The sequence below is a fragment of the Nyctereutes procyonoides genome, unplaced genomic scaffold (assembly GCF_905146905.1).
Source record: "Nyctereutes procyonoides isolate TBG_1078 unplaced genomic scaffold, NYPRO_anot_genome, whole genome shotgun sequence".
Lineage (NCBI taxonomy): Eukaryota > Metazoa > Chordata > Mammalia > Carnivora > Canidae > Nyctereutes > Nyctereutes procyonoides.
In genome coordinates this window covers 36,069,264-36,094,379 of record NW_026575042.1, presented here as the reverse complement: position 1 = coordinate 36,094,379, position 25,116 = coordinate 36,069,264, and the positions used below count along the sequence as shown (strand labels likewise).

The following is a 25,116-nucleotide window of genomic DNA, read 5'->3' as shown; positions in this document are numbered from 1 at the left end:
TCAACATGTTCTCCCTGTAGCCTGCTCTTTGACATTCAATACTCATCTACACTGAACCAGAAGCTTTCACCATGACAAAGGACCAGAATGGAACGTGGGAGATGGAGAGTAATGACAACTTTGAAGGTTACATGAAGGCTCTAGGTAAAGGGGAGACCAGGGCTGGGGGGAGGAGGGGCATTTTGGGAACTATTGTCCAGCCCTCCAGACCAGTACCACCATGGAGTCCAACAGACCTGTGTGTAAGCCTCACTCTTTATTTGCTAGCTAGGTAATAATAGGTAAGTCATACAAATTCTCTGAAGCTTGGATTCCTCATCTGTAAATTGGGAATAATAGTAAATGGGATTATGTCTGAAATATCCTTAGCATAATACCTGGAACACAGAAAAGATACATGAATGGAGGGTACACACACATGCACACACACACACACACACACACGGAGTAAAAACAAACTTGACAGAATAATGCAGTAGCTCTCTTCCCCCCTTTGATCACCATCTCCCAGATCACCAATTGGGACATAATATTATCCATGAATGGCCTCTGCATCGCTCTTGTGTCAGACTTGTGATGGGGAAGCAGACAAGGAGTGGCTTATAAATTTCTCAGCTAGAGAATATCAGACCCACAGAAGGCTAGGAGTGGTTTTTGTCACATGGATCAAACAACTCACTGCTTTACCTGACTTTTGAACTGGACTCTAAGCCAAGAGCTTGATCAGTGTGTCTTGAGTTGACTCTCCTGTGGGATCTCCCATGGGCTGACAGAAATCACATAAAATCTGAAGGAGTTGCTGACTGTGTGGGGCAGCTGCTGTGGGCCAGGCACTGGGCAGGGAGCTTTGGCTGCCTGTGCTCATTTCATCTGGTAACAGCCTCCTCATCACCTTTCCAGCTTTAGAGCTCTTCATGTAAGGAGCTCCTGGTTGGAATCTCCCCACTGCTGGGGCTCCCTGTGGGATCAGAGGCCCAATAATTTGGATATGACAACGGGAAGTCTCAAGAATGGGAATTGTGGGATTTTCTGTGCAATAATTTCTAACTTGATGAACATTTCTACCGTGTTCAATAAACAAGAGCTGGGATATATTGCACAATTTATAGAGGTTGAAACTTTCTTCATGTACTCTAAACATGTTTCCAACATAAAATTGCTTTGTTTTTCCTCCTGGATGTCAGAATTTTACCTCAAATCCTTGGAGAAGGACAGGGGAGGCACAAATCTTCCTACCAGAGCCCCCGCCCTGCTGCTCTGTGTTTAGTGCACTGAGTAGGAAGTAGAATGGAAGATTGATTCTACACATGGGCGGATGGTCTGGAGCTTAGCTCAGAAGTGTAATTCTGACCAAGATCATGCAAGTGAGGAAACCAAAACAGAGGGGTTGGCCCAGTTAAGCCTTGCTTTCTAAACTTGACCAATTGTTTAACCTTCTGGAATCAGTTTCTTCATCTGCCAAATAGGAATTTTCTGGCTTGGGTTTCCTCATAGGATACTTGCTATGTCCAAAGAGAGAGGAGGCAGAGGCTGAGTGGCCTTTTATAACCCAGGCTCAAAAATCATACAGCATCACTTACATTGTATTCCATTGGGTTGAAATAGTCATGAGCCCACCCACATTCAAGGGAAGGACACATAGGCCCCATTTCTCAGTGAGAGGAATATCAAAGTCACATGCAATGAACAGCATGTACAACAAGAAATATTATTGTAGCCATTTAAGAGAATGTGATCTGTCACCCAGGGAACAGTGGGTGATTCCATCCCTTGGACCCCTAGCAATAGAACAATAGGAATAAGATACATGTGTGGGGTGATGGAGGGAGCTACTGTACACAGGTCATTGAAGGCTTCCTAAGTGTTGGGTGAGGTTTTGGAGGATGGAGGGAATTTTTCCACACATGCTTGGTAGGCGTGTGCAAAGCCCAAGCCAGTAAGAATGTAGTGTGGAACAGGGGAACAGAAGAAGGTGTATTGCCAGAGGGTGAAGTGCAAGGAGGGGATGAGAGAGGGTCAGAATGGTGTCAGGTCAGATCTTGAAGGTGGTGTGCCACCATGTGTGGACTTATCCTACAAGGATCCTACAAGGACAGGAATTGTCTGCACAGTAAAGAGAAGCAAGCCAAGGGCTGTTTGGCAGTTTCAAGCTCTCAGCTGTACTGACAAGCCCGACTTAGGGAAAATGCTCAGAAAGCTATTTTGTGTTCTTTGTTGCATATTCCTAAATAATACAAAATCCTGTGTGGCTTTATGTACAAAACTGAGTCTCAGTTCAGTTTTCAGTTGTGCAGACTGGCCCCTAGTGCCCCTCTCTCCAGTCTTCAGGTGAGAAGCAAGCCCTCCTATGACCATCTCCTAGAAGCCGCTGAGGTGGCTTCCCCCACAATTTAATCTGCTAAAAGCAATCCAGCAAATCTGTACAATTTCCCCAAGACCCACCGTACAAGACAGGGGTTGCTTTCCCAACATTGACAAGTAGTAAAGTTTGCCTTCTTTGCCCTTTTGAGCGTTTGGCCCTTGGCATTTGGGAAGAACATATGTGGAGATCTCTGGAAATCCCCAGATACGGAAATATTACTAAGTATAACTCCATTTCCTGCTAAAGAACGGTCACTTTCTTATACTTTAATCCCTTGCACCAGAAAAGTGGCTTTCTCTGGGGGCCTAGTGGCTGATTCAGTAGGGAAGGAGAGACTCCTGTTGAAATGTGGGTCTGGGGAGCAAACTGGCTTTGTCACTAGCCAGTGATTCACTCTGCACACCAGTGCCCCCACATGACTCAGCTGCCAGCCTCAGTAGCATGACATGTCACAGCAACCTTTGGGTTTGCCACAAATTATCAAAGTTATTAAATGTTTAAAGAGTGCCAAAGGTCAATGGTACCTCCTTTCCTGCCTTCTTAGACACATGATATTTCTTGAGGCTCTAGACTTTCTTGACAGCAAGGAAAGCAGCCGGTAAACTCTTTCACCCCAAGGAGTTTGGGTATTCTGAGGTCTTCCTGCAGGCTGGATCAGGGAGTGGGGGCAGTGGTCTTCAATTTAAAGGAGAGCCTGAGGAGGGCAGATCTAAAAACGAAGTTACAGCATTGTAACAGAATGCTGGTGGAAGGTTCGTTACCTACCGAGGAGTGAGGCCAGTAGTGTACAGACACAGGGAATCACTCAACTTTTCTACCACAGTTGAGGCATTTTCTGTAGAAGCCAGGGACTGTGCCATCTGAGGCAAAAACCAAACCCAGTCTCTGCTTTCAGGGAGCTCAAACCTGGGCAAACAGTTAAATTACAACCATGCACAAATGGTATTCCTGTTTTCTGCTACAAATGACCTCTAAAACACAGTGGCTTAAAACCTGGGGTAATTTTATTATTGTTTCTCATAGTTCTGTGGGCTGGCCAGGTTTACCTATGAGGTTCTTGCTAGGGGGCTCTCATTCAATTGCAGGTGGATAATAACTATGGCTGGAGCCATCCCAAAGGCTTCCCTGCTTCTCTGTCTAGCAGTTGGTAGTCGCTGGTAGCTGAGATCCTAGCTGGGCTGTCAATATCAATATAACCAGTACATGTAGTGTCCCCATGTGACCTGAGTTTCCTCATAGGATGCTTGCTATGTCCAAATAGAGAGGAGGCAGAGGCTGAGTGGCCTTTTATAACCCAGGCTCAAAAATCATACAGCATCACTTACATTGTATTCCATTGGGTTTAAATAGTCAAGAGCCCACCCACATTCAAGGGAAGGACACATAGGCCCCATTTCTCAGTGAGAGGAATATCAAAGTCACATGCCATGAACAGCATGTACAACAAGAAATATTGTTGTAGCCATTTAAGAGAATGCGATCTGTCACCCAGGGAACAGTGGGTGATTCCATCCCTTGGGCCCATAGCAATAGAACAACAGGAACAAGATGTATATGTTGGGTAGTGGAGGGAGCTACTGTACACAGGTCATTGAAGGCTTCCTAAGTGCTGGGCACGGGTTTTGGAGGATGGAGGGAATTTTTCCACACATGCTTGGTAGACGTGTACATAGCCTAAGTCAGTAAGAATGTAGTGTGGAACGGGGGAACAGAACAAGGTGTATTGCCAGAGGGTGAAGTGCAAAGAGGGGATGAGAGAGGGTCAGAATGGTGTCAGGTCAGATCTTGAAGGTGGTGTGCCACCACGTGTGGACCTCTTCCCACACAAGGACAGGAATTGTCTGCACAGGAAAGAGAAGCCACCATGCTCACTTTGACAGCCAAAGGTGAATGGTTCTGCAAGGACTGTCAAAGAAGTGAAAAGGTTGGTGATAGCCCTGGAAAGATGGTAATAAGAGTGCCAAGAAGGTGTACAGGGGGATGTCTAGAGTGGGAAATACACTAGATTTGCTGACTGGGTGGGGACAGGGCTGGGAGGGAGCCTAGAAAGTAAAACCCCACCATGTAACTTTAATCAGTGAAGATGTGGACATATAATGGAAGGTGTGTGTTCTAAAACTGCTCTGTTGATGTTCAATGTTCTAGACTTCTAGAAAATCTTTAGTACACAAATTGTAAATATTAAGGAAAATCCAATTCTTCTCTTTATTTGGAAAGGAAGGTGGGGGCCATCTTCTACAAAGACCATCTTTTCATTTGAATTAACATGCACAGATTTAAAAGAGCAGAGGCCACTGCAAAATGTCCTAGTGGAAAATTCCACTACCAGAAAGGAGGTAGGCTTAGAGGCTGAAGTCAGGTAGCTCCCACCTGAGTGGTCTCTACCAGGAAAGGTTTCCTGAACACCCACAATGTTCCAAATCCTGTCCTATTTAGGAGCCACAGTCCAGCTCCAGGGGCGAGCACATGCTATGATAAGCAGTATCAAGCCATGATAAGCATCTTGCCAGAACTTGATATACATTATTTCATTTAATTTATTTAGTTTCAACAAGTGTGCTGAGCATGGATTACATGCCAAGAAATGTTCTAGGTACTGGCAACATGGTGGTAAATGACTTGACAAGTTTCTTGCTCTCCTGGAGTGTACATGCTAGCGTCAGCAAGGGAAAGTAAATAGTTTTAAGGTAAGAACTTTAGAGAAAATTACAAGGACTTCTTGAGTGAACAATGATGGGTGGTCAGGGAAAGCTGTCTGAGGAGGTGACAGGTAAGCCAATGTCAAGATGTGGTGTTGCAGGTACAAGAGACAGCAAGTGCAAAAGTTCTGAGTGTGTTCAAGAAACACAAAGACTGGTGTGTTGGGAAGTGGCCAAGAAGGGGAAGATCAGCCCTTACAATGGAAGACTATCTTATTTATATTCTTTAAAGATCAGTATGGCTACAGTGTAGAGAATGAACCATTGGAAGGCAAGACTAGAAGCAGGGAGGCCCAATCTAGGAGGCCACTGTGTTGTTCAGCAAGAAGTGATGGTGGCTTAGGCTAGTAGTACCCAGGAGCCTGGAGAAGAGAACCAGGGGCCTGGTTCAACATATATTTTGGAGATAAAACCAACAGGCCTTGCAAAGGAATATAAACCAGAGGATATGGAGGAAACAAAGATGGCCCCAGGCTTAGGGCTGAACAACTGGGACGATGGTGATCCCATAGGCTGAAATAGAGAAGACACAAGGAGGAGTGAGTTTGGAGAGGGGTGCTAGGCAGGGCAAAATGCACTAAGACTTCTGTTTTGCATATTTTCACTTCAGATGCTTATACATCCAGATGGAGTTTGAAATTGGCATGTTGACACAAGGTCTAGAGCCCAGGGTGTGATCAGGGATTGAGATGGAAGGAATGCTTTCCATTTCACAGGATGAGGAATTGAAGCCCCGAGAAATAAAAGGACCTCCCCGGGGTCACCCATGGTTGGGAAATGATGTTGTGTAGGCAGGAGCCCATTCTGCCTGCTTCTGTCACCCAAGCTCTCTCCATAGCCCTACGTGCAGGTATGAAGCATGGGGGTAGAGGAGGAAAAGCTTCATTCTGAGCAAATTGGGGTGGTGGACAGTCAGGACCCTCAGAAACATTGCCAAGAGTCACTCAGAGTCCCTGGGTAGAAATAAATTACCAAGTGAGAGAGAGGGAGAGAGAACAAGAAAAATTGTCTGATGACCCAAAAATTTAGTTTCACAAAATTTGGATTTCTGCTGGTGCTTACAAGTCAAAGAAGTTATAGGTGTTGCCAAAGTCTTTACTTGAACCACATGGTATCTGGTTGGACTTTTAAACAGGGAAGGTACTGGGGGTGGGGAGTAGAAAACCTCCAATGAAAATAAGTTCAGACGCTTCCTAGCCTATTCCCCTAGGAGAGAGAGAGCCCCTTCTCTCCTAGCTTGTACTGGTCACGCCTCTACCCTGCCCCCATCCCGGTGGTGAGCACTAGAGGGTGAGTGGGGAGAGAAGATCCTGCAGACGGAGTAGGGAGGCCCCCCAGGGTCTCTAGCCTGCCTCCACTGGCTAGGACAGGCTTTAAACATATTTGAAGATGCCAACGAGAGACAGGAGGAGGCAAGCAGGGGGCCAGTCCAATTTCTCTCTGAATGTGTTATCTGGAGGAAAAGATGCGCAGAAGATTGCTCTTGCACTCTGCGCCTCACAGTTGCCTCCGAGTGCTGATGATTTGCGAATTAAGGAGTCCAGGTTTGAAGCCCGTCGAAGCTGCACTTGAAATGGCTTTCAGATTTTCCATGATGAATATGTGGGCACCTCTCTCTCTAATGTGCAAAGAGTGCCCCTGCCCTTTTAGCCTGCAACTTTAGCTTTTTTCACAAGCCTATTACAAAGCATTTTAATGGTGAGTCGTATACTCATATTTCAACTTTATGACTTACATTGTTCAAAATGCAGTTATGGAAAGTATGCTTTAATAAAGTCACTTCAGTGTTGTTGTTTTCTTCTGCAGTAGCTACAAGCCACATATATTATTCAGAATAGCTTGCCTTTGGACCTTTTTCCTCTGAGATAGAAATTCATTTCACCTGGCTATAAATCAGGCTCGAAGATACCTTTAATCCAGAAAAGCAGATAAAACACACTCGATAACCCTGGTGTTAAAATACCGTATCGGGAAAATAATTTTCTCTGCAAAGTACAAAGAGGAAGTGTTTTTGTAATCTGTGCATGTGTATATTCGACGGTTGCAGTTAAACCTTTCCTTTTGATTAGAAATATCACGAATCCACCATACAGAACACTTGGCTCCCTTCCCTGGGGTGGAGCAGAGGTGACATGATTAACTAGCCTGTGCAAATGCTAAAGGGTAGCCAAGAGGCCGAGCCATTTTTCAATCCAGAGAAGCAGCAAGCCTTGATTCCATTTGCATAGAGCCCCTAATAAGAGTCCCCCGGCACTGGTCAGAAAGATTGACTGGGGGTGGTGTTGCCAGGACAAACCAGTTCTATCAGCAATTGGCATTTTTAGCTGTGATCTACCTTTCTAGGCAACCAGGGACGAGCAATTATTTTCGTTAGGGGAGCCTTAGTTGTGAATGATAAACAGAATTTATTTCTGGGTAGGCTGTCAGCAGCTCTGTCCCAGTTGGGTAACTCTGAACCCACCACTTTAATGCTCTGGGCCTTGGTTTGCACACCCTCTTTGAGGAACGCTGCCATTCTAATTTTTTCTGTAATTCCCAGTTCTCTCTTATTTGTTTTGCCTGGAGCCCTCTCCCTTGTCTCACCTGGTTAATATTTGGTTTTCTTTCTCGCCTCCTACCTATGGCTCCAGCACCATGGTTGAAAGCAGCATGGACCTCCGGAGCAGGAGCTAAAGTTGTGTCTACCCGATGGCCAAACTTTGCAGCGAGGAAGCTGGTCCTCGCAGAGAAATGTTTGGTCAGGCTGGGTAAAATGCTCATGTGACAGGCCAGGGCTACGCTAGTGAGGGAATAGATCAACCACCATTCTGACTGTTCCTTCAGAGTCCAGAGCCCTTGGAGATGCATAAATATGGACAACATACTTCATTCTGGACTTAATGCCAATCTGACCACTGTTTCACCTAAACTGAAAAGGTCAAGGGGTGGAGGCCAATGTGCACAGAATACCCGCAAGCTCATTGGTATTTTGTAAAGCATTTTACCATCGTTTTAACTAAATCCTTACATAAATAACACTAGGAGATGAGTATTCTTTCCCCATATTACTGTGAGAAAGTTTAGGCTCAGAAAGAGAAAGTGACTTCACTGAAGTCACCTACCTGGGAACTCTGGGACAGGTTTTTTTTTTTTTAATTTATTTATTTATTTATTTATTTATGATAGTCACACAGAATGAGAGAGAGAGGCAGAGACACAGGCAGAGGGAGAAGCAGGCTCCATGCACCGGGAGCCCGACGTGGGATTCGATCCCGGGTCTCCAGGATCGTGCCCTGGGCCAAAGGCAGGCGCTAAACCGCTGCGCCACCCAGGGATCCCTGGGACAGGATTTAAACCTGGATCTGACCCTCACTCTTCTATACTGGTGGTTCTAAAACTTTAGCATGCACGGAATCACTTGCAAGGCTTGTAAAAACAAGCAGGGCCCACCCCCCAGATGGCAAGTAAGTTCTAGAACTGACATTTCTAAGAGGTTCCCAGGTGCTGTGATGCCTCTGGCCCAGGGACCTCACTGTGAGAACCACTGCCCTGACCTATGATGCCCATTAACCAATTTGGAAGTGTTCCTTGAGCACTTGCTCTGTGCCCAACCCTGGGGACACAGAACAAGATGACAGCATTGTCCTTATCCTCATAGAGGTAAGATTTTGGAGGAAAGAACAATCACCCCCCCCCCATGAAAAAGTCCGAGGAAAGTATCGGGTACTGTCTCCTAGGTGGTAAAACTGGGTGGTCTGAAGGCACAGGTGAGGAAGGAGGCAGGAAAGAGCAGAATCTGCTGGAAAAGGCAAGGCTGGGGCTGGGTTTTGTGAGACTTGGAGAGCTGAGAGGAGGGTAGCCAGGATTTAGGGGGGAAACACACAGGGCTTATCTGGGAAAATGCGAAGGACTCAGAGCACACCAGCCCGTGAGATCAAGGAGCTTCATAATGATGATTACGATGATGGCAGCAGCTACCATTTGTGGGGTCATTACCTCAGGCTGTCAGCCACTGGACAGGACTCTTCACAAACACCATCAAATTTAATCCTCAAAGCAACCTGATGCAGTTAGTAATAGCTCCACTTATGGCCACTGCCCTCTGCTACTTGTAGATGTGGACTCGAGGGCCCAACAATGGGACTGAAACTGGACACACAGGTGTCCCCAGACTCACCAGACTGTATTTCTGGGGTAGGAGAAGAGAAACAGGAGCTGGAATGTGACATGTTAGCCCTCTGCCTGCCACAGGCATGTGTTTATACCAACTAGCTATGGAAGACTCTTCAGTGGCTTATAGCAATTTTAAGGAAGGATTAATATCTAAAACAGAAATGCTTGACTACCTGGTCTGGTTTAGTCTTTTCCCATTCAAATAGGCCAGCAGTTGCCTTAAAGGGAGAAAATGAAACAGGTGATAGTTCTGTGATTGCAGGGCCCGGGTGACTGAGATAAAGCTGAAGGGTTTCGTCCACCCTTTCTGTATCTTGTTCTGTGGAACAGAGCAGCTGGGTGGGATGTCCCACCGTAGGGTGAGTCTACGGCCACACAAGACTGGGAAAGTCCAGATCCTCTATCCCCGCTGCTGTAGTTGCAAAGCATCTTTCCTAGATTGAAGGCTGTGTGAAGTTTTTCAGTGTAGAAACCAGCTTCTCTTGGTGTTACTTCCTCATTTTCCAAACGTAGTTTATCATGAGCTACATTTTGAGACCACCCAATGCCCCATGAAGCTCAGCACCGTGGCAAACACAGCAAGGTACGCCAGGCTCTGAGAATGCTGCCCTAGAAGTGTTCACAGCACAAAGGGCAGCAGGGAGAGCCTTTAATTCCACATCCTGTGGCCTCATTCCAGGCTATGTGGCTTGGTTGTCCCTGGGTCCGATTCCATAAGCCATGCAGCAGAAGTTAAATGAGGTACCATAAAAAGGCCAGGGGTTAGAGAGTGATTGGTCCAGCTCAGCCTGGACCCTATAGTACCAGAAAACAATTGCTGTGTGGTGAAGACGGTACAGTAGAGCTCCAGGAAACATAAACTGCCCCAAACGGGGAGGTGTCATCCAGCTGGATCTAGCAGTCCCTGTGGGCCCAGGGAAATTGTAAAGATGACTCACTCAGAAGTATTTGGGCGGCCACAGAAAGTGCACAAACTCGAGTGGTCTGACCTTTTGACAAGAAGAAGCTGTGTTGCTTTCCTTAGGTTATACAGTGAGGGAGTGATAAAGGTGGAATATGAACTCAGAATGGCCTGTCTCCGGGTCAGCCCAGAGCTTGTGGAGTGCTGTGCTAGCCCCGGAGACAGGCCATTCAGAGTTCATATGCCACCTTTATCACTCCCTCACTGTATAGCCTAAGGAATGCAACACAGCTTCTCTGAGCCAGTTTCCTCATTGATAAAATGGAGATAATATAATATTTATCTCATGGGTTTGTTGGGTGAGGTTTCCCAAAGGAGTTTCCAGGGGCACCATTCCTGGTTGGTTCCAAGGCTTGTCTTAATTTTCACCTCAAATATTACCAAGGGTCCACATAGAGTAGCCCCCAGATCATCTAACCTAAAATTCAGTTCCTCTCTTCTTCATAAGATTAATTCTCTCTCCAACTTTCCTGTATCTCATCTTAACTCCCAAGCTCAAAACCACTGTCTTCTCCTCCCAACCTGGTCCCTTCACACATATCCATCCAGTTATCAAACCTCGTGATTGCATCTTCATGCTTAGACAAGTTACTTAACCTCTTTGGGCCTCCATGTCATCATCTATGGCTTGAGGAGTAGGTCTTAAATCATGGCTTTCAAATTTCTTAAACCATAGAAGTCTCTTTAAACACCCCCTGATGAGGAAATCTAGACCTAAAACCACCCAGAGATTCTGGGTCTAGGATAAGACCCAGAAATCTCTAGTTTTCACATCTCCCCACGTGATCCTGATGGGCAGTGAGCTTTGGGACTCACTGGTGAATTCTTAGAAATGACAGGTTCTCAACCAATAGTCATGAATGATATTAGAGCAAGGCACTGGCATTCATGTGCTAGCTCATGCCAACTGCAACCTGTTTTTCCTTTCAACTTAGGATACAGGCATATAATCCTTTTACCTTCTAGGCTGCCTAATGTTACTTGAAATTATTTCCTTTATGATAAAGGCTGACTATACAATTTCAGGTCCAAAGGCCCAGCTGGGGCCCTTCCCCATGCAGGTGTTATACTGTTGTGGGTTCCCACCTGTGGCCAAACTGCTGACCCACAGTGAAGTCTAACCAGTCAGCTTTAGTTTCTTCTTGGCCCTTTAGGAGAAGAGTGATAGTCACTAAAGATCCAGAAGGAAATGAGTCAGAAAGTAATGGGAAGCGAGGACAAAGGAAGTGATACTTGGATGCCATGAAAGGGTAGCAGAAAGGGTGGGGGTAGGGCCAGTGGAGGTGTTAATTCTCCATATTGCCAGGAGCTTCCTAAACTGTTGGTAACTGCTGGTCTTCCTCATGGGCACAATAGTATTTATCCCCCACCAGACAGCCCACAATGTGAAGTTTAATTTCTGACCTACCACAGAGATGGGGCTGGGATTCTCAGAGACAGAGCACTCAATGACTCTGAATTATTCTTACTCTTGAGGCCATTATTACCTGTAAGTTCTCAAAAAGACCAATGTCAGTGTTTTTGAAAACTTCCAGGTGGAATTTCTGGAAAAAAAAATGTTAAAGATTTAGATTAGCATCCAAAAATATCTGGAGAATTCACAGACATAAAGGAGACCCAATATAGATACTAAGATACTAAGAGCTTTATAATGTTTATAACGAGTTCCAGAATTACCCTCTGTTTCTAAATCTATTCTACAGGACAGTGACATTTTACACTCAACCAGAGGTTAACAAGAAGTTTGGCTCTACACTTAGCTTCATACTGTCAAAATCAAAGCTTAGTAAATGAAACACCCCACTGAAGAGCACACTCCTTTCTTTTTCTCTCTCTCAAATAAATAAATAAAAACTTTTCTAAAAAGAGAACTGCTACAGAATTTGATGGAAAAAAATCAAGGCAAAGAAAAGATGTAAATGGAGTAAATGTGGCAAAATCTTGATAATGGCTGAATCTGGGTAATGGATGTGTGGTGTTCCTTGTACTTTACTCTCTGGTTTGTTTTAACTTTTCACAGTAATAAAAATATAAACAATTATTCATCTCTTCCTCAAAAGCTACAAAAGAAATCTTTGCACAAGTATTTACTGTCTGGCATATGCTTAAAATTGTCCTGGGGGCCATGACTGAGCCTATCTAAGTACACCCCAATCTGCTTTAAAAACAGGAGTTTATATGTATCCTTACTTGCCATGGACATTTAACAAAAGGTCTGCTTTTACCCATGATCTAGCCTGGTTATTTTTAAGTGGTCTTTTTTTCTTTTCTTTTTTTCTTTTCTTTAAAAGTGGTCTTTTAAAACATGAAGTCTTTTATTCAGCAACTCTTAGAAGGAAATCCAGTATGTCAGATAGAATGGAGCCTCTATGCAGGAGGGATGTGTGTGTATGCATGTACTTGCATGTGTGTGTGTGTGTGTGTGTGTGTGTGTGTGTGTGTGTATGAACACACTGACGCACTGGGAATTGCAGCTTAGGGGTGAGCCCTGCCTGCTACCCCCCCCCCCCACAACCATCAGAGCTCCTGAGAAAGCTCCAACACCCTAGGTTTCCAGACGATTGACTGAGATGCACAAACTGGCCAAGTGTGAGACAACTCTTGTTTCCCATTTGAGCAAAGAAATGTGAGCTGCCCACGGTCTGTGTCTCTGGTCCTGAATGTTTGGCCTTGTTAAAGAAATGAATGAGTCTGGCTGAGCACATCATAACCTCCACAACTGCCTTTGCCAACAGATATTGATTTTGCCACCCGCAAGATCGCAGTGCGTCTGACTCAGACGAAAATCATTGATCAAGACGGCGATAACTTCAAGACGAAAACCAACAGCACGTTCCGCAACTATGAGCTGGATTTCACTGTAGGAGTGGAGTTTGAGGAGTTCACAAAGGGCCTGGACAATCGGACTGTGAAGGTGAGGACCCGGCCTGGCAGTTTCTGCTCAAATAGTCTGAGTGCAGGAGCCAGCTATCTGGCTTCACGATGAAAATACGACAGAAACAACTAGGGAAGGATCAGGAGAGGGAACCAGAGTGGACTTAATGATACTGGCAATAAGCAATTATTGGAAGCTCAGCAGGAAAGGCAAACTGGCTTCTACAGTAAGATTATAAGCAAAGGAGAGAGGGGACGCTGCCGACCTCTCCAGGACCTGGGCAGGAGGCCAACTCCTATGCCAACATGGGCCTGGCGGGCAAGGGGGATACCATAGGGAGTGACAGTGATTTCGAGAGCTGGGTAGCACAGCTTCATCGGGGCAGCCCTACTCAGCAGCAGCCAAGCATTGCCATGGAGCACTGGGGCCTCCTGTTGCCAGACTTCCTTTTTCTTTTCAAGAGATGTTGAGAATTCACACATTTTTATATGAAATACCTCAATCTTGGATGATCTCAGCTAATTTGATTTTCTTAAGGAAAATGCAGTGTTAATAAAAAAAAAAAAGTCAGTAGACTAAAGAAGTCAAGGTTTTCCCAGTGCTAGTCACTTAGAGAAACCTCTGGCACTGTCCGGATGACTTCTGTCCCAGCATCACCTTAACTCACAGAACATAATCGAGGAAATCCTTGCGCATCGGAAGGCCAGACCTCCAGCCACTTGAACTGCTCAGATACAGGTAGGGCCCTGAAAGTGAGCAGACAACTTTGAGTGTACAAGGGGGGAGTTATCTCAAAGCCTGAGAACTGGACTCTGCAGAGAAAGCGGGCCCTCGCCCAGAGGAGCTGTCTGTAAATAAAGCAGAGAATGACAGCAGCAGAGAGAAGTGGGGCTGGGGGCAGGGAGCAGGGGGAGGCAGGGTCACAGCAGGTCCCCCTCTCCTTTTGCATCACCCTGTGGTATCATAGCCACATGGTTCCTGCAGTGTTCCAACCATTGCAGTGCTCACACTCATACTCAGGGCACCTGTCTTTGGTTCTCCAAATCCAATTACACCTGTGCAGTCCCCACAAACAGGAATGGGGAGAAATGCAATCTCAGTCATACTTAAGGATTCCCCCATTCCAATCTTTTTAAGAAGATTTTATTTATTTATTTTATTTTATTTTATTTTATTTATTTATTTGAGAGGGTGCATGACGAAAGAAAGTGCGAGCAAGAGGGAGCGTGAGTTGGGGGAGGAGCAGAGGGAGTGGGAGAAGTGGATTCCCCACTGAGCAGGAAGCCTGATGCAGGGCTTGATCCCAGGACCCTGAGATCATGACCTGAACCTAAGGCAGATGCTTTAAGCAACTGAGCCACCCATGTAGCACTCCTCCCCACCCCCCCACCTCATTCCAATCTTAGCATCATGGTTTACACAGTCCAGGAAACCGGGAAGGATTTCTGGTTTGTCATTTAGCATGGTTGCCACTGGCCACTCACTGTCCAGGCTCCTGCAGTTTATACAAGGGTGGGCAGCTTGCATATTTATAGCACCCACTCCCTCCATGCCAGTGGAGCCACCAGGACCTCTGCTCTGGTTCCCAAAGTAAGGGAGGGCAGTGCTGAGGATCCTATCCCCAGCTATCTGTGCCCCCACCGCAAGAGTGGGCCAGCCCTTCAGAGTACCACATGGAAGCAGGACCTTTCATCCTGCCCTTCCCCTTTCTCTCTCCAGTCCCACTCTTCTCTGCTCCCAGGAGCTCTTTAAAAGTCAGGGATCTCAACTCTCCCCCCAAAGCAAGGGTTGTGAGCTTTGGCTGCTCTCCTGGGGTGGGGAGAAAAAGCTGTCATCATTCTTTGGCGATGACTCTAAAGCCAAGAGAGCAGGACACATTTTATTTCTCCATCAAGTTGTCCTGCAGCATTGATAATCTCAGCCATCAAGTCAAGGTTGAATTATATTTAGTGCTCCTTGCTAAAGAAAAGTGGGAAATGAAAAGCACTTTGGAACTGCTTCCATCAGAGCAGTCTTGGCATAAGAGCCTAAGCTTCCGGGCTTGGAACAGCTTCTGTAGAATCCCTCCCTGAGGGGTTGATGGATCGACAAGACTTCTCTGAACTGTGTGGCTAGAAGGCCAATTCCTCAGACACCAGAACTGATGGGAAATTTGTCTCTGAATTTTTGCATCACTCTGCTGTTCCAGCCTAATCTGTTCACAATGATTCATTTCCCCTTGCCTTTCCATTCTGGAAAGCAGGCCTGTTGTCTCTGACTTGTTCTTTCATCACCTTTGATAGTAGAGAACTCACTTTTCCTAAGATAAGTCACGTCCTTTCAACCCTTCCTGACCGTTAGAGGATTTTGGCTCTCAATACCCACTGTTGTGCCTCTTCGCCTTCCATTCTCCCTGCCTTCCCCACCCCCCCACCCCGGGAGCCCCATCATGTCCCCAGGATCAGCTCTTGTCCTTCAAAGAGAGAGAGAGAATCCCCCTTCCCATTTCTTATCTCTGCTTTGTCCACAACAAAAAGTTAGGGCACACGCACACGCACATGCACACACGGGATGGGTTGGGGCTGAGAAGTCACCAGAACAGAATTTGCCCAGTCTCCAGCAAAAGGCTGTTCCCATGAGAATCACAATCCAGAGCAGATACCCTCAGGACTACATACTTCCTATAATTTGACCAAAACCCTTCAGCTGGAAAGGGATCACAGGGAGCAAGTGAATCAATCTCTGATTATTTTCCGTTGCCGCATGTGGTGGCATGCCTGAGTGCACACAACACTGTGTGTCTGTGTGCATGTGCACACATGTGCATGTGTGTGTCTGCTTGTGTGCAAATATGTCCTGTGCACATGTGCATGCATCTGTGTGTGTGTGCATGTGTGTGTGAGCCTGCACATGTGTGCATGCATCTGCACGTGCCTATGTGCAGGTGTTGCAGTAGTACTCATGCTCTTATTCTTCAGGGATCTACTTCTGAATTCCTACATCACCCTCACGAGAACCTCCCCATTTGGAAGTTTGGGGGAGAGATGTGTGTGGGGTGGGGTTCTAGCAGAGGTGGAATAGAGCCCTAAAATGCCCAGATCTATGCCATCCCAGAGCAGGAATGGTGGCATCACTTTAACTGTGAGGTCAACTCTTTGTGGGACCCAGGAACCCCCACCTTTTTTCCTTCCTGTAGATCATATATATTCTTCACTTACTGCCTTAATTTGTTTCTAAGAGGATTTAAAGCCCCTTTCAAAAATACACAGGCTACTCAGAATAAAATTTAAAAGAAGTAACTGATCCTCCTGTAATGGAATAGCATGCAGGCGTAATAAGGAATGGATCACCCATTTATACTGCCACCCGCATGAACTCGGGAAACATCCTGCTAGGTGAGGGAAGTCAGACACAAAGCCTACGTATTGTGTGACTTATATGAAGTGTCCATGTTAGGCAAATCCCTAGACACAGAAAGTGGTTGCCAGGGGCAGAGGGAATGAGGAGTGATGGCTGATTGGGGAGGGGTTTCTTTGGGGGGCAATAAAAATGTTCTGGATTTGGACAGTGGTGATAGTTTTATAACCTTGCAAATATACTAAAAAATGAATTGTACTTTAAAAAGGTAAGTTTTGGGATCCCTGGGTGGCTCAGCAGTTTAGCAGCTGCCTTTGGCCCAGGGCATGATCTTGGAGGCCCAGGATCGACTCCCACGTCAGGCTCCCTGCATGGAGCCTGCTTCTCCCTCTGCCTGTGTCTCTGCCTCTCTCTCTCTCTCTCTCTCTCTCTCAGGAATAAATAAAATCTTTTTTTTTAAAAAAAGGCAAATTTTATTGTATGTGAATTATGTCTCAAAAACAATAAGTAGGGGTGCCTGGGTGGCTCAGTCGGTTAAGCATCTGCCTTCGGCTCAGGTCATGATCCCAGGGTCCTGGAATCAAGCCCCACATCGGGCTCCTGCTCAGTGGGGAGTCTGCTTCTCTCTCTCCTTCTGCCCCTGCTGATGTTCTTTCTCACACGCTCACTCTCACTCTCTCTCAAATAAATAAATAAAATCTTAAAAAAGGACAATAAGGATTTGGTGTGGATAATCAGGACAGGGGAAAGCACAGATGATGGCAGTTGGAACAAATGATGTCTGTGAGGCCCAGGGAAAGCAGGCTTCTCTCGGAGGTCCCTACTTGGGGGAATTGCAGGAGGGGAGCTTGGGTGCTGCCAAAATAGCTCTTACACAAAGGCAGATGCGCTGGGAGGGCTTAAAGACGTTCATAGTGCCTTTCGTCAGGCTTAATTTAAAAAGCTGTTATTTTCCTTAAAAAAACAAAAACAACAAAAATCTTTGAAAACTGATTCAAATCTACAGGAAAGTTGCATGAAAGTAGCAAAGAACATCTGTGTATTCTTTGCCGAGAGCTACCTATTGTCAATATTTTGCCCCATTGGCTTTATCTTTTGTACTTGCTTTCTTGCCATTATATACATATTCTTTTCTGAACAATCTGATGTGTTACCTCTAAGTAACTCAGTGTTTCCTATGAATCAGGATATTATCTTATAAATACACAGTACAGTTATCCGCCTCTATGAATTTAACAGTAAGACAAGACAGTACCTTATCTAATTTCCCATACAGGGCTGTTTTTAACAACGTTAATTTGGACACAGAGGGAGATTGCAGCGTGGGCTCAGTTTTCTTCTTTAATTCAACGCAAGCACGTCTTCTTCATCCTCTGGCTCAGTAGCAATGGTTTTCCTCATTTATATCCATCTCCTCAACCTCAAAATCTTTTAAGGCAATTGAGCCTCTTTCAAAAACCTCCTCTGAATTGTGGGATTTTAGTTCTTTAACTGCTCTCTCTTCTTACTGTCTGTTTTATGTAGGAGTAAGGCTATGATATTGTAAGTATTACCATAATTCATTGGTAACCAATTTACTTAGGGTCAGAATAACTTTTAATCTTGCTGCCTACTAAGATTTATTAAAAGAAAACATGAAGACAGGCCCTCGTGCACCAACATTTTTCTTTTTTCTTCCTTCTACAAATTTGCCAAGCCCCTACTATGCATGAGACCTGAGTCAGGGGCTATGTAATGAATCAGAGCCCTTTCTGCCCTGAAAGATCTCACAGCCTCATGAGGAAGCAGACAAGTAGATGGACAGTTACCATCCAGTGTCCATAGTGATGGTCGTATGCACACACCAGGGGGACCATAGAAACCAAGGCAAGGAAGCAGACTGGCCGAGTCGTTGTCAAGAATCATCATCAGTGAAGAATACATACGCTCATTTATTCTCCCACATGGACTTACCTCAAGATTCCATTTCAACAAAATAACTCAATCACAGATCTTCATTCAACACTGCTCACCAAGCACCTTTTCTGCACTAGTGACTATGCTGAATCTGAGTTTGCAGAAATGAACAGCTGATGTGGCCTCTTCTTTCATGGAGCTTACTATCTATTGGGGGAGAAAGACACTAGTTCAATCAACATGTTTTAGGTGTCCTTGATGGGGAAGGCAATGTGGGTTGGGGGAGGTTTTTTAGAAGACATAGTCTTTGCCCAAATAGAAGACAAGAGTCCTTTCCCATCCTTTTGGGAGAGAACTGAGTCCCAAATCTAATGATGGGCAACAACACATGAATATTCCTTTCTCATCTTTTTGAGAGGGAATTCTGGAATATTCCAGACAACATCTCCCTCCCAGAAGAGCAAGTGATGTAAGCTTCTCTAAGACATTCAAAGAGGTGAGGCTTAGGGTGGCCCCGAAGAAGAAGACATATTTTCTTTAAAAAACATGCAGAGTTTTATTGTTAAATTAATTTAGGGAATATTAATACATGCAGATGGTTTTAAAAAATTTAAATAGTGGGATCCCTGGGTGGCGCAGCGGTTTGGCCCCTGCCTTTGGCCCAGGGCACGATCCTGGAGACCCGGGATCGAATCCCATATCGGGCTCCCGGTGCATGGAGCCTGCTTCTCCCTCTGCCTGTGTCTCTGCCTCTCTCTCTCTCTCTCTGTGACTATCATAAAAAACAACAACAACAACAACAAAAATTTAAATAGTAAAAGTGAAATTTCCTTCCTATCCTGGCCCCCAACCTCTCCAATCCTTCCCTAGGGACAGTCACTATTAAGGGATCTTTTGCTTCCTTGCAGAGAACATGTGCAAACATATGCATGCATACAGGGTCTTCCCTGGTTTTATGCGCATGGACCTGCTCCTTGCTTTTTTAAATTAAGTATACACTATGGAGACTGCCCTCCTCCATAAATATAGAATTGCCTCCTTCTTTCAAGGGCTGCACAGCATGGATGAACTACACATACATATTTGACCAGCCACCCACTGACGGAATCTGTGAGGCTTCCAGTCCTTTGCCATAACAAACAACACTGCGATGTGTTGAGGAGTAAAATGCGGAGGAATAGAATTGTACATAAAATACATAATATGGGGCAGTCTGGTGGCTCAGCGGTTTAGCGCTGTCTTCAGCCCAGGGTGATCCTGGAGACCTGGGATCGAGTCCCATGTCGTGCTCCCTGCATGGAGCCTGCTTCTCCCTCTGCCTGTGTCTTCTGCCCCTCTCTCTCTTTCTCTGTCTCTGTGCCTCTCATGAATAAATAAATAAAATCTTTTTTAAAAAATACATAATATGGTCAAGGCCGAGTCCTATTTTAGAACTAGGTAGACTTAACAATCCGTAGAAAACAAATTTGTCCCCCAAAATAGACCTGAATATGCAAGGACAGTGAATAAAGAAACACAGGTCAGTTTGTCACCAGCTAGGTTTAAAAGAGAGAAAAGCGAACGTCTGTTCCTTAGCATAATATTGTTCATAGAGGAGCAATATGCTTTGCACATACTTGGAAGAAAGCCAGCTGGCATCAGGGTCATCCCTGGGAAAGAACAGTACTGACACAAAACCACAGCCTGGATGGGGGTGACATCATCCTTCAGGAGGTGAATACGCAGTCATAATCTGGGCTCAGAGGCAGGTGGCCCTGGAGAACCACCTCGAGATAGTACAAATGGTCCTGAGGCAGGTACTAGAAGAAATAAAAGGAGAAACAGAAGGCAAAGGAGTTGGGGGTTATATAATTTGTAAGTATGCGCACAGAATTTTGAGCATCTTGGGGTTCAGCAGGTTTATGGCTCCTTTAAACCTGCTGGTCAGCTCAGCCTGGCTGGCCAGCATGAGCTCTGCATCTCCGCTGCCACCCCCATGCTACTAACCAGTCTGCATTGCTGCCTGGAGGAACCCCAGGACCCGGAGGAGGGCCACCCTCGTGGTTCTGGATGATGAGGACGGCACTAGAGCCATCTGTTGAGGTCCCCTGCTAGTTAGGTAGCTTCTCTGCCTGTGTTATTGCCCCACAATAGGCAGTCCTACAATGGGGTTCCTGGAGGGAAAGTCCCCAAGAGCGGAATTTCTAGGTCAAAGAGTATACACAGCATTATGTGTCAAGAGGTAATATAAAATTGCCCTACAAAAGGATTCATCCGATTTATATACCTACCAGCCATTTATGGAGGTGCCAGCTTCTCCACACTTCCTCCAACTCAGTGTGTTATCAGACTCTTTGATCTTTGACCATATGATGAATTGTATCGGAAAAACAGCCTTAATTTGCATTTCTCCTTTTAGGACTAAGGTTGAATATCTTTTCTTATGTTTAAAAGCCATCTGCTGGGTTTTAGTTTTTTGGGCTTTTTTTTTTTCCCCTTGTAAGCTGTTAGCTGGATCCTTTTTTTAAAATTTCCTATTAGGTTAATGGTCTCTCTCTTATTGATTTATGGGAACCCTTTATATATAAGGAAGTCAGGTCTTTGATATGTGTTACAATTATCTTCTCCAGTTTGTTCTTCATCTGTTGATGTTATGCTATTTTGCCCGTCCAGAAATTTTCTATCATTTATAGTCAAATGTGTCGTCTTTTTCCCCCACTGATTTGGAATGCTATCTTCACCATATGGTAAAATGATAGAGTAGAATTTTTTTTTTAAGATTTATTTACTTATTTGAGAGAGAGCAGGGGCAGAGGGAGAGGAAGAGAGAGACTCTCAAGCAGACTCCCTGCTGAGCATGGAGCTGGAAGCGGGACTTGAGCTCAGGACCCCGTGATCGTAACCTGAGCCAAAATCAAGAGTCAGACACGTAACCAACTGAGCTACCTGGGCACCCCTAGAATGCTTTAAAAGAGAACAGAACCAGCCACTATAAGCTGACTTGGCAGGAGTGGAGGATAGATGCAGAAAGTGAGTCTAGCAGACCTTGGCTGGGCAGAGGCTGAGGTCTCTGCCCTGTGGGGGCCTGGCGATGGCCACGGGAACCACAGCTGCAGCCTTAGGTTTATTCAGTCCCAATCAAGACCATACATCTGATTTGCTTGGGAACCTGTCATTGCAGACGCTGATCACCTGGGAAGGTGATGTCCTTGTGTGCGTGCAGAAGGGGGAGAAGGAGAACCGCGGATGGAGGCAGTGGGTTGAGGGGGACAAGCTACACCTGGTAAGTCCCAGGGTCTGCCCAGCTGCCTTCCACGGTGCTTACACAAGCTGCAGGTTCACCCAGCCAGGTGCTTTGACAAGAAAAATGGCCTTGCACTCCTCCCCTGAGCTCCAGCCAAATGCGTGTGGTCATATAGTCAGAAAGCCATTCCCATCTGGCTCAGGGGACTCCAGGAAAGAATCTATATGGCTGTTTCTGTGAACGGCTGCAATTAAAATGAAAGTTCAAAATGCTGAGTTAGGAAGCCGAGATCCAAGGAGAAATACAGGGAACCTGTGAAAGACCAGCCGAAGAGAAATGCGAGGCACAGAATGAAGATGCCCCAGAGGAGGGTGGGTCTCGGCCTCCTCACCATTATGTGAGCCTGGAGGAAGAGGGCTGGGAGTGGGGTGGATAGGGACAGGTGGGTTTAGGAACCACCTTACAGACCACAGGTGTTGGCCTGTCGTCACCAGGTATGTCCACTTAATCCTGAAATATTTTCGGTTAACTCAGTATTAGAACAGAACAGTAGGAATGATGGCTGGTCTCCTGAAATAAATTATATGTGTCTAGATAGCTGAATTTTTCAGTCTTCAATCTTCAAGGCAATTTATGTGTCCAGCATTCAAATAGAAATCTCTCTCCTACATGCATTCAGGCGCTCATTTATTAAATAGCTCTTCATTCATTCAATCATTCGTTCACCTATGGAGTCGGGCAGCTACTTGGCTTACTTGGCTGCAGTGTCAGTATTCAGGTCACCACGGTGCCCTTCAGAGCCAGGCTTGCCTCACCTGAGATCTTTATTTTGGAGGCAGTGTCAACTGGTGATAAATGGGAAGCACTCACCATGTTTTCCATTGACGATTTTCCCTACCTGCACTGGTTTGGATGATGGATTTTTTTAATTGTAGTACAATCCTCAGTGGTCCCTGTGGCTAAGACAATGGATTCATTGTCAACCGCAAAGATTTTGTGGCCATCCACACACTCATATTTCTCCCTCCTCCCTCAAGGAGTCATGAGGTGTGGATAAGGCCTGGGGCCTCCCTCTGTCTGGATGAAAAGCAGCATCTTGTCTGCATAGGCAGGCCTGGGGGGTGCCCTTCTGCAACCCATGCCCTGTCACCCTGTCATTACCCAGGATGCCAGCAACCAACATTCTAATCACCAGAGACCAGCAAGTCCACAGCATGAAGTGAGAGCCCACCAGCCAGCATATTCCCAGGCCCTTGCTTTCCAAATGCTACTCCCCACTAGATCCTTGCCTTCTCCATGGCTTCACTGCCTTTTATAAATTAGGAGATGTTGCTTTAATCGCGGGAGTAGGAAAAATCCCACCCAAGAGGGTAATTTCTTTGCATTTTTCATTTTTATAGTTGTTCAAGCTCAATTCAAGTGTCAAAATCAAATTACTGCTACCTGCAGGGCATGCCAGCTGATTGGGTCTATGAGATGCACTTTGCCCAGAATGACTAAGTGTCCTCTGGATTCCAGCTTCCCTCCTTCAACTCAACTCACAGACACCAAGAGGGGCGGGGAGCGGGGGTGGGGGACAGAGGAAGACTTGGCTTGCTAGTCGCTCACCTACTTTCTGACCTTGCAGGAGCTGACCTGCGGTGACCAGGTGTGCCATCAAGTGTTCAAAAAGAAGTAATGGCCACAAGGCGGCCTGCCGAGCATGTGCTTCACACTCCCCACCAAGGGTTGTCTGCGGGCTTTGGGAAGCGGCTGTGGGGACCCTCCTCCAGAGCCCGTTAAGGCATCTGGATGGGTTTTAAACAGAACAAATGTGTAACAGTTGCCAGACATACTCTTCCTTCTTTGAAACCTGACATTAAATGAATAAACAAAAATCACTCCCATACTTTGAAACTCTTTATATCTATCTCCCTTTATTTCTAGAACTGTCAGTTTTATCCACAGGCAAATGTGGGGATTGCCTGTGCAGTGGTTCTCTGTGAAGTTTTGTTGCGGTGGTTGTTGTTTAGTTTTTGGTTTAGTTTTGCTTGTTTTTTGTTAATTAGTTTGTTTGAGGGATTACTTTACCTAGAAACATTCTCTGGCTAAGACAGCATCCCCTCCTCATTCTTAAACATTGCCCTTTGATATTCATCCCTTTGGATAACACATTCATTTTTCCAAGATTCTATTTTAAGATGCCCATGGCTTCCAGTTTGTGCCTTCAGCAGCATGGGAAGAGCTACTTGTAAAGGTCTCTGCGGGTCTGCAGTACCAGCTGCTCTCAGTCCAGGATAGCCCTTTGCCCTTCAGCCCTGGGCAGAGTGGCACCCCTGCAGAGGACTTCCAAGCTCTGCCAAGGAAGCCTGAGTTCCAGTCTTGTTGCTCCACTTCTTAGTGGGTAGCCATGGACACATCACTTGGCCTCTCTCTCCTTGTTTTTCTCATTTATAAAATGGAAAAAACAAAAATACCATCTCCTCCACTGGATGGTCATGAGGAATAAGCAAGTCAGCACATACAGAGTGCTTGGAGTTGGGCCTGGCCCCATGGCAGGAGCAAGGTCCCTGCTAGCTCTGGTCATTAGGTAGAGTTACGCCCTCCACATCCCAGGGGTTCAGATGAGCGGAAGCCAGGTAGTGATGGGTCAGTACCCCCTGAGGCTTCCTGGTGATTCCAGGACATTACGTTTATTATTCTGAGCAGAATTATATTTTCCTGCTGGATACACAAATGTAATAGTGCATCTGGAAGAGCAGAGTGGTCAACAGGGACAGATTTATGGTGGATCACCCATGGGGTGCCCTGCAGGTCAAAGCCATTTCCTTTCCTCCCTGTAGCAGGGCCCAGAAGCCCACCATTAGGCAAGCATTACCTCTGAAAAGCAGATTTATCCCCAGGGAGGTAGCACGTAGTGTCAGCACACTCGGGGGGACTTGAATGAACAGATCATTCATTGATCCTGAGCATCCTAAATGGAATCAAGGATGGAGAATAAAGTTGTAATCTGTCCAAGTGGACCAGGGCCAGCCTTGGCCTAAGCCCTTGTGACCAGACAGCCATGCCATGGGCCTCCTGGCAAGCTGCTCTCCCCAACAGCCATACCACCTTCCTGCAGCAAGAAAGCCAGGGAAGTGCTGGGATGGAGTCCCACACTGGCAGGGGGAGGGGGTCTGCCCGTGGACTCTGGAGAGGAGGAGAGCCTCCTGAGGAGCTGCAGGCCCATCTCCTGGGGCAGACCAGGGACAAGTGCAGGGGCAAGTGAAGTGAGCTCTTTGTCCTCAGCTCCCCTGGAGCTTCTTCAGGAGCCTCAGTTCCTCTTGTGATGCCCCGTCCTGGTCTTGCCCTAGCCCACCACAGCCTCAAATCACCCTCTCCTTTGTCCTTCAAGAAAACCTTTGTGAATGAGATCCATCTGAAAGCCCATTGGGGACTAGCTATAAAGCGTGCTGTCCATGGCAGGGGTTCTAATAATAGGTAACTTCTGAGCCTTGGTTTTGCAAAGTGTATTCTAGGGGATGTTAGCCAACCACCACCACCTCCACCCATGATTCTGTGAAAAGGTTCCTGGTCAAATGAACTTTGGAAATGCTGAGAACTATATCGCCTTCTTAGAAATGCATAACAACA

General features: G+C 46.0%; 1 protein-coding gene across 1 annotated transcript; it reads left to right on the top strand.

The window, feature by feature from the left end:
* RBP2 (retinol binding protein 2) lies at positions 1-23,377 on the top strand. The gene is made up of 4 exons (XM_055321538.1): positions 1-144; positions 12,910-13,088; positions 21,442-21,543; positions 23,132-23,377. Exons 1-4 carry the CDS (start codon positions 72-74, stop codon positions 23,180-23,182), a joined length of 405 nt encoding a protein of 134 aa, XP_055177513.1. The 5' UTR covers positions 1-71; the 3' UTR covers positions 23,183-23,377.
* Positions 23,378-25,116: the final 1,739 nt, after the last annotated feature.

Coding starts and splice junctions, on each gene's coding strand:
- RBP2 (XM_055321538.1), top strand. CDS start 72: ATGACAAAGGACCAGAATGGAACGTGGGAGATGGAGAGTAATGACAAC. Junction 145..12,909: donor AGGTTACATGAAGGCTCTAG/GTAAAGGGGAGA, acceptor CTTTGCCAACAG/ATATTGATTTTGCCACCCGC. Junction 21,544..23,131: donor AGGGGGACAAGCTACACCTG/GTAAGTCCCAGG, acceptor CTGACCTTGCAG/GAGCTGACCTGCGGTGACCA.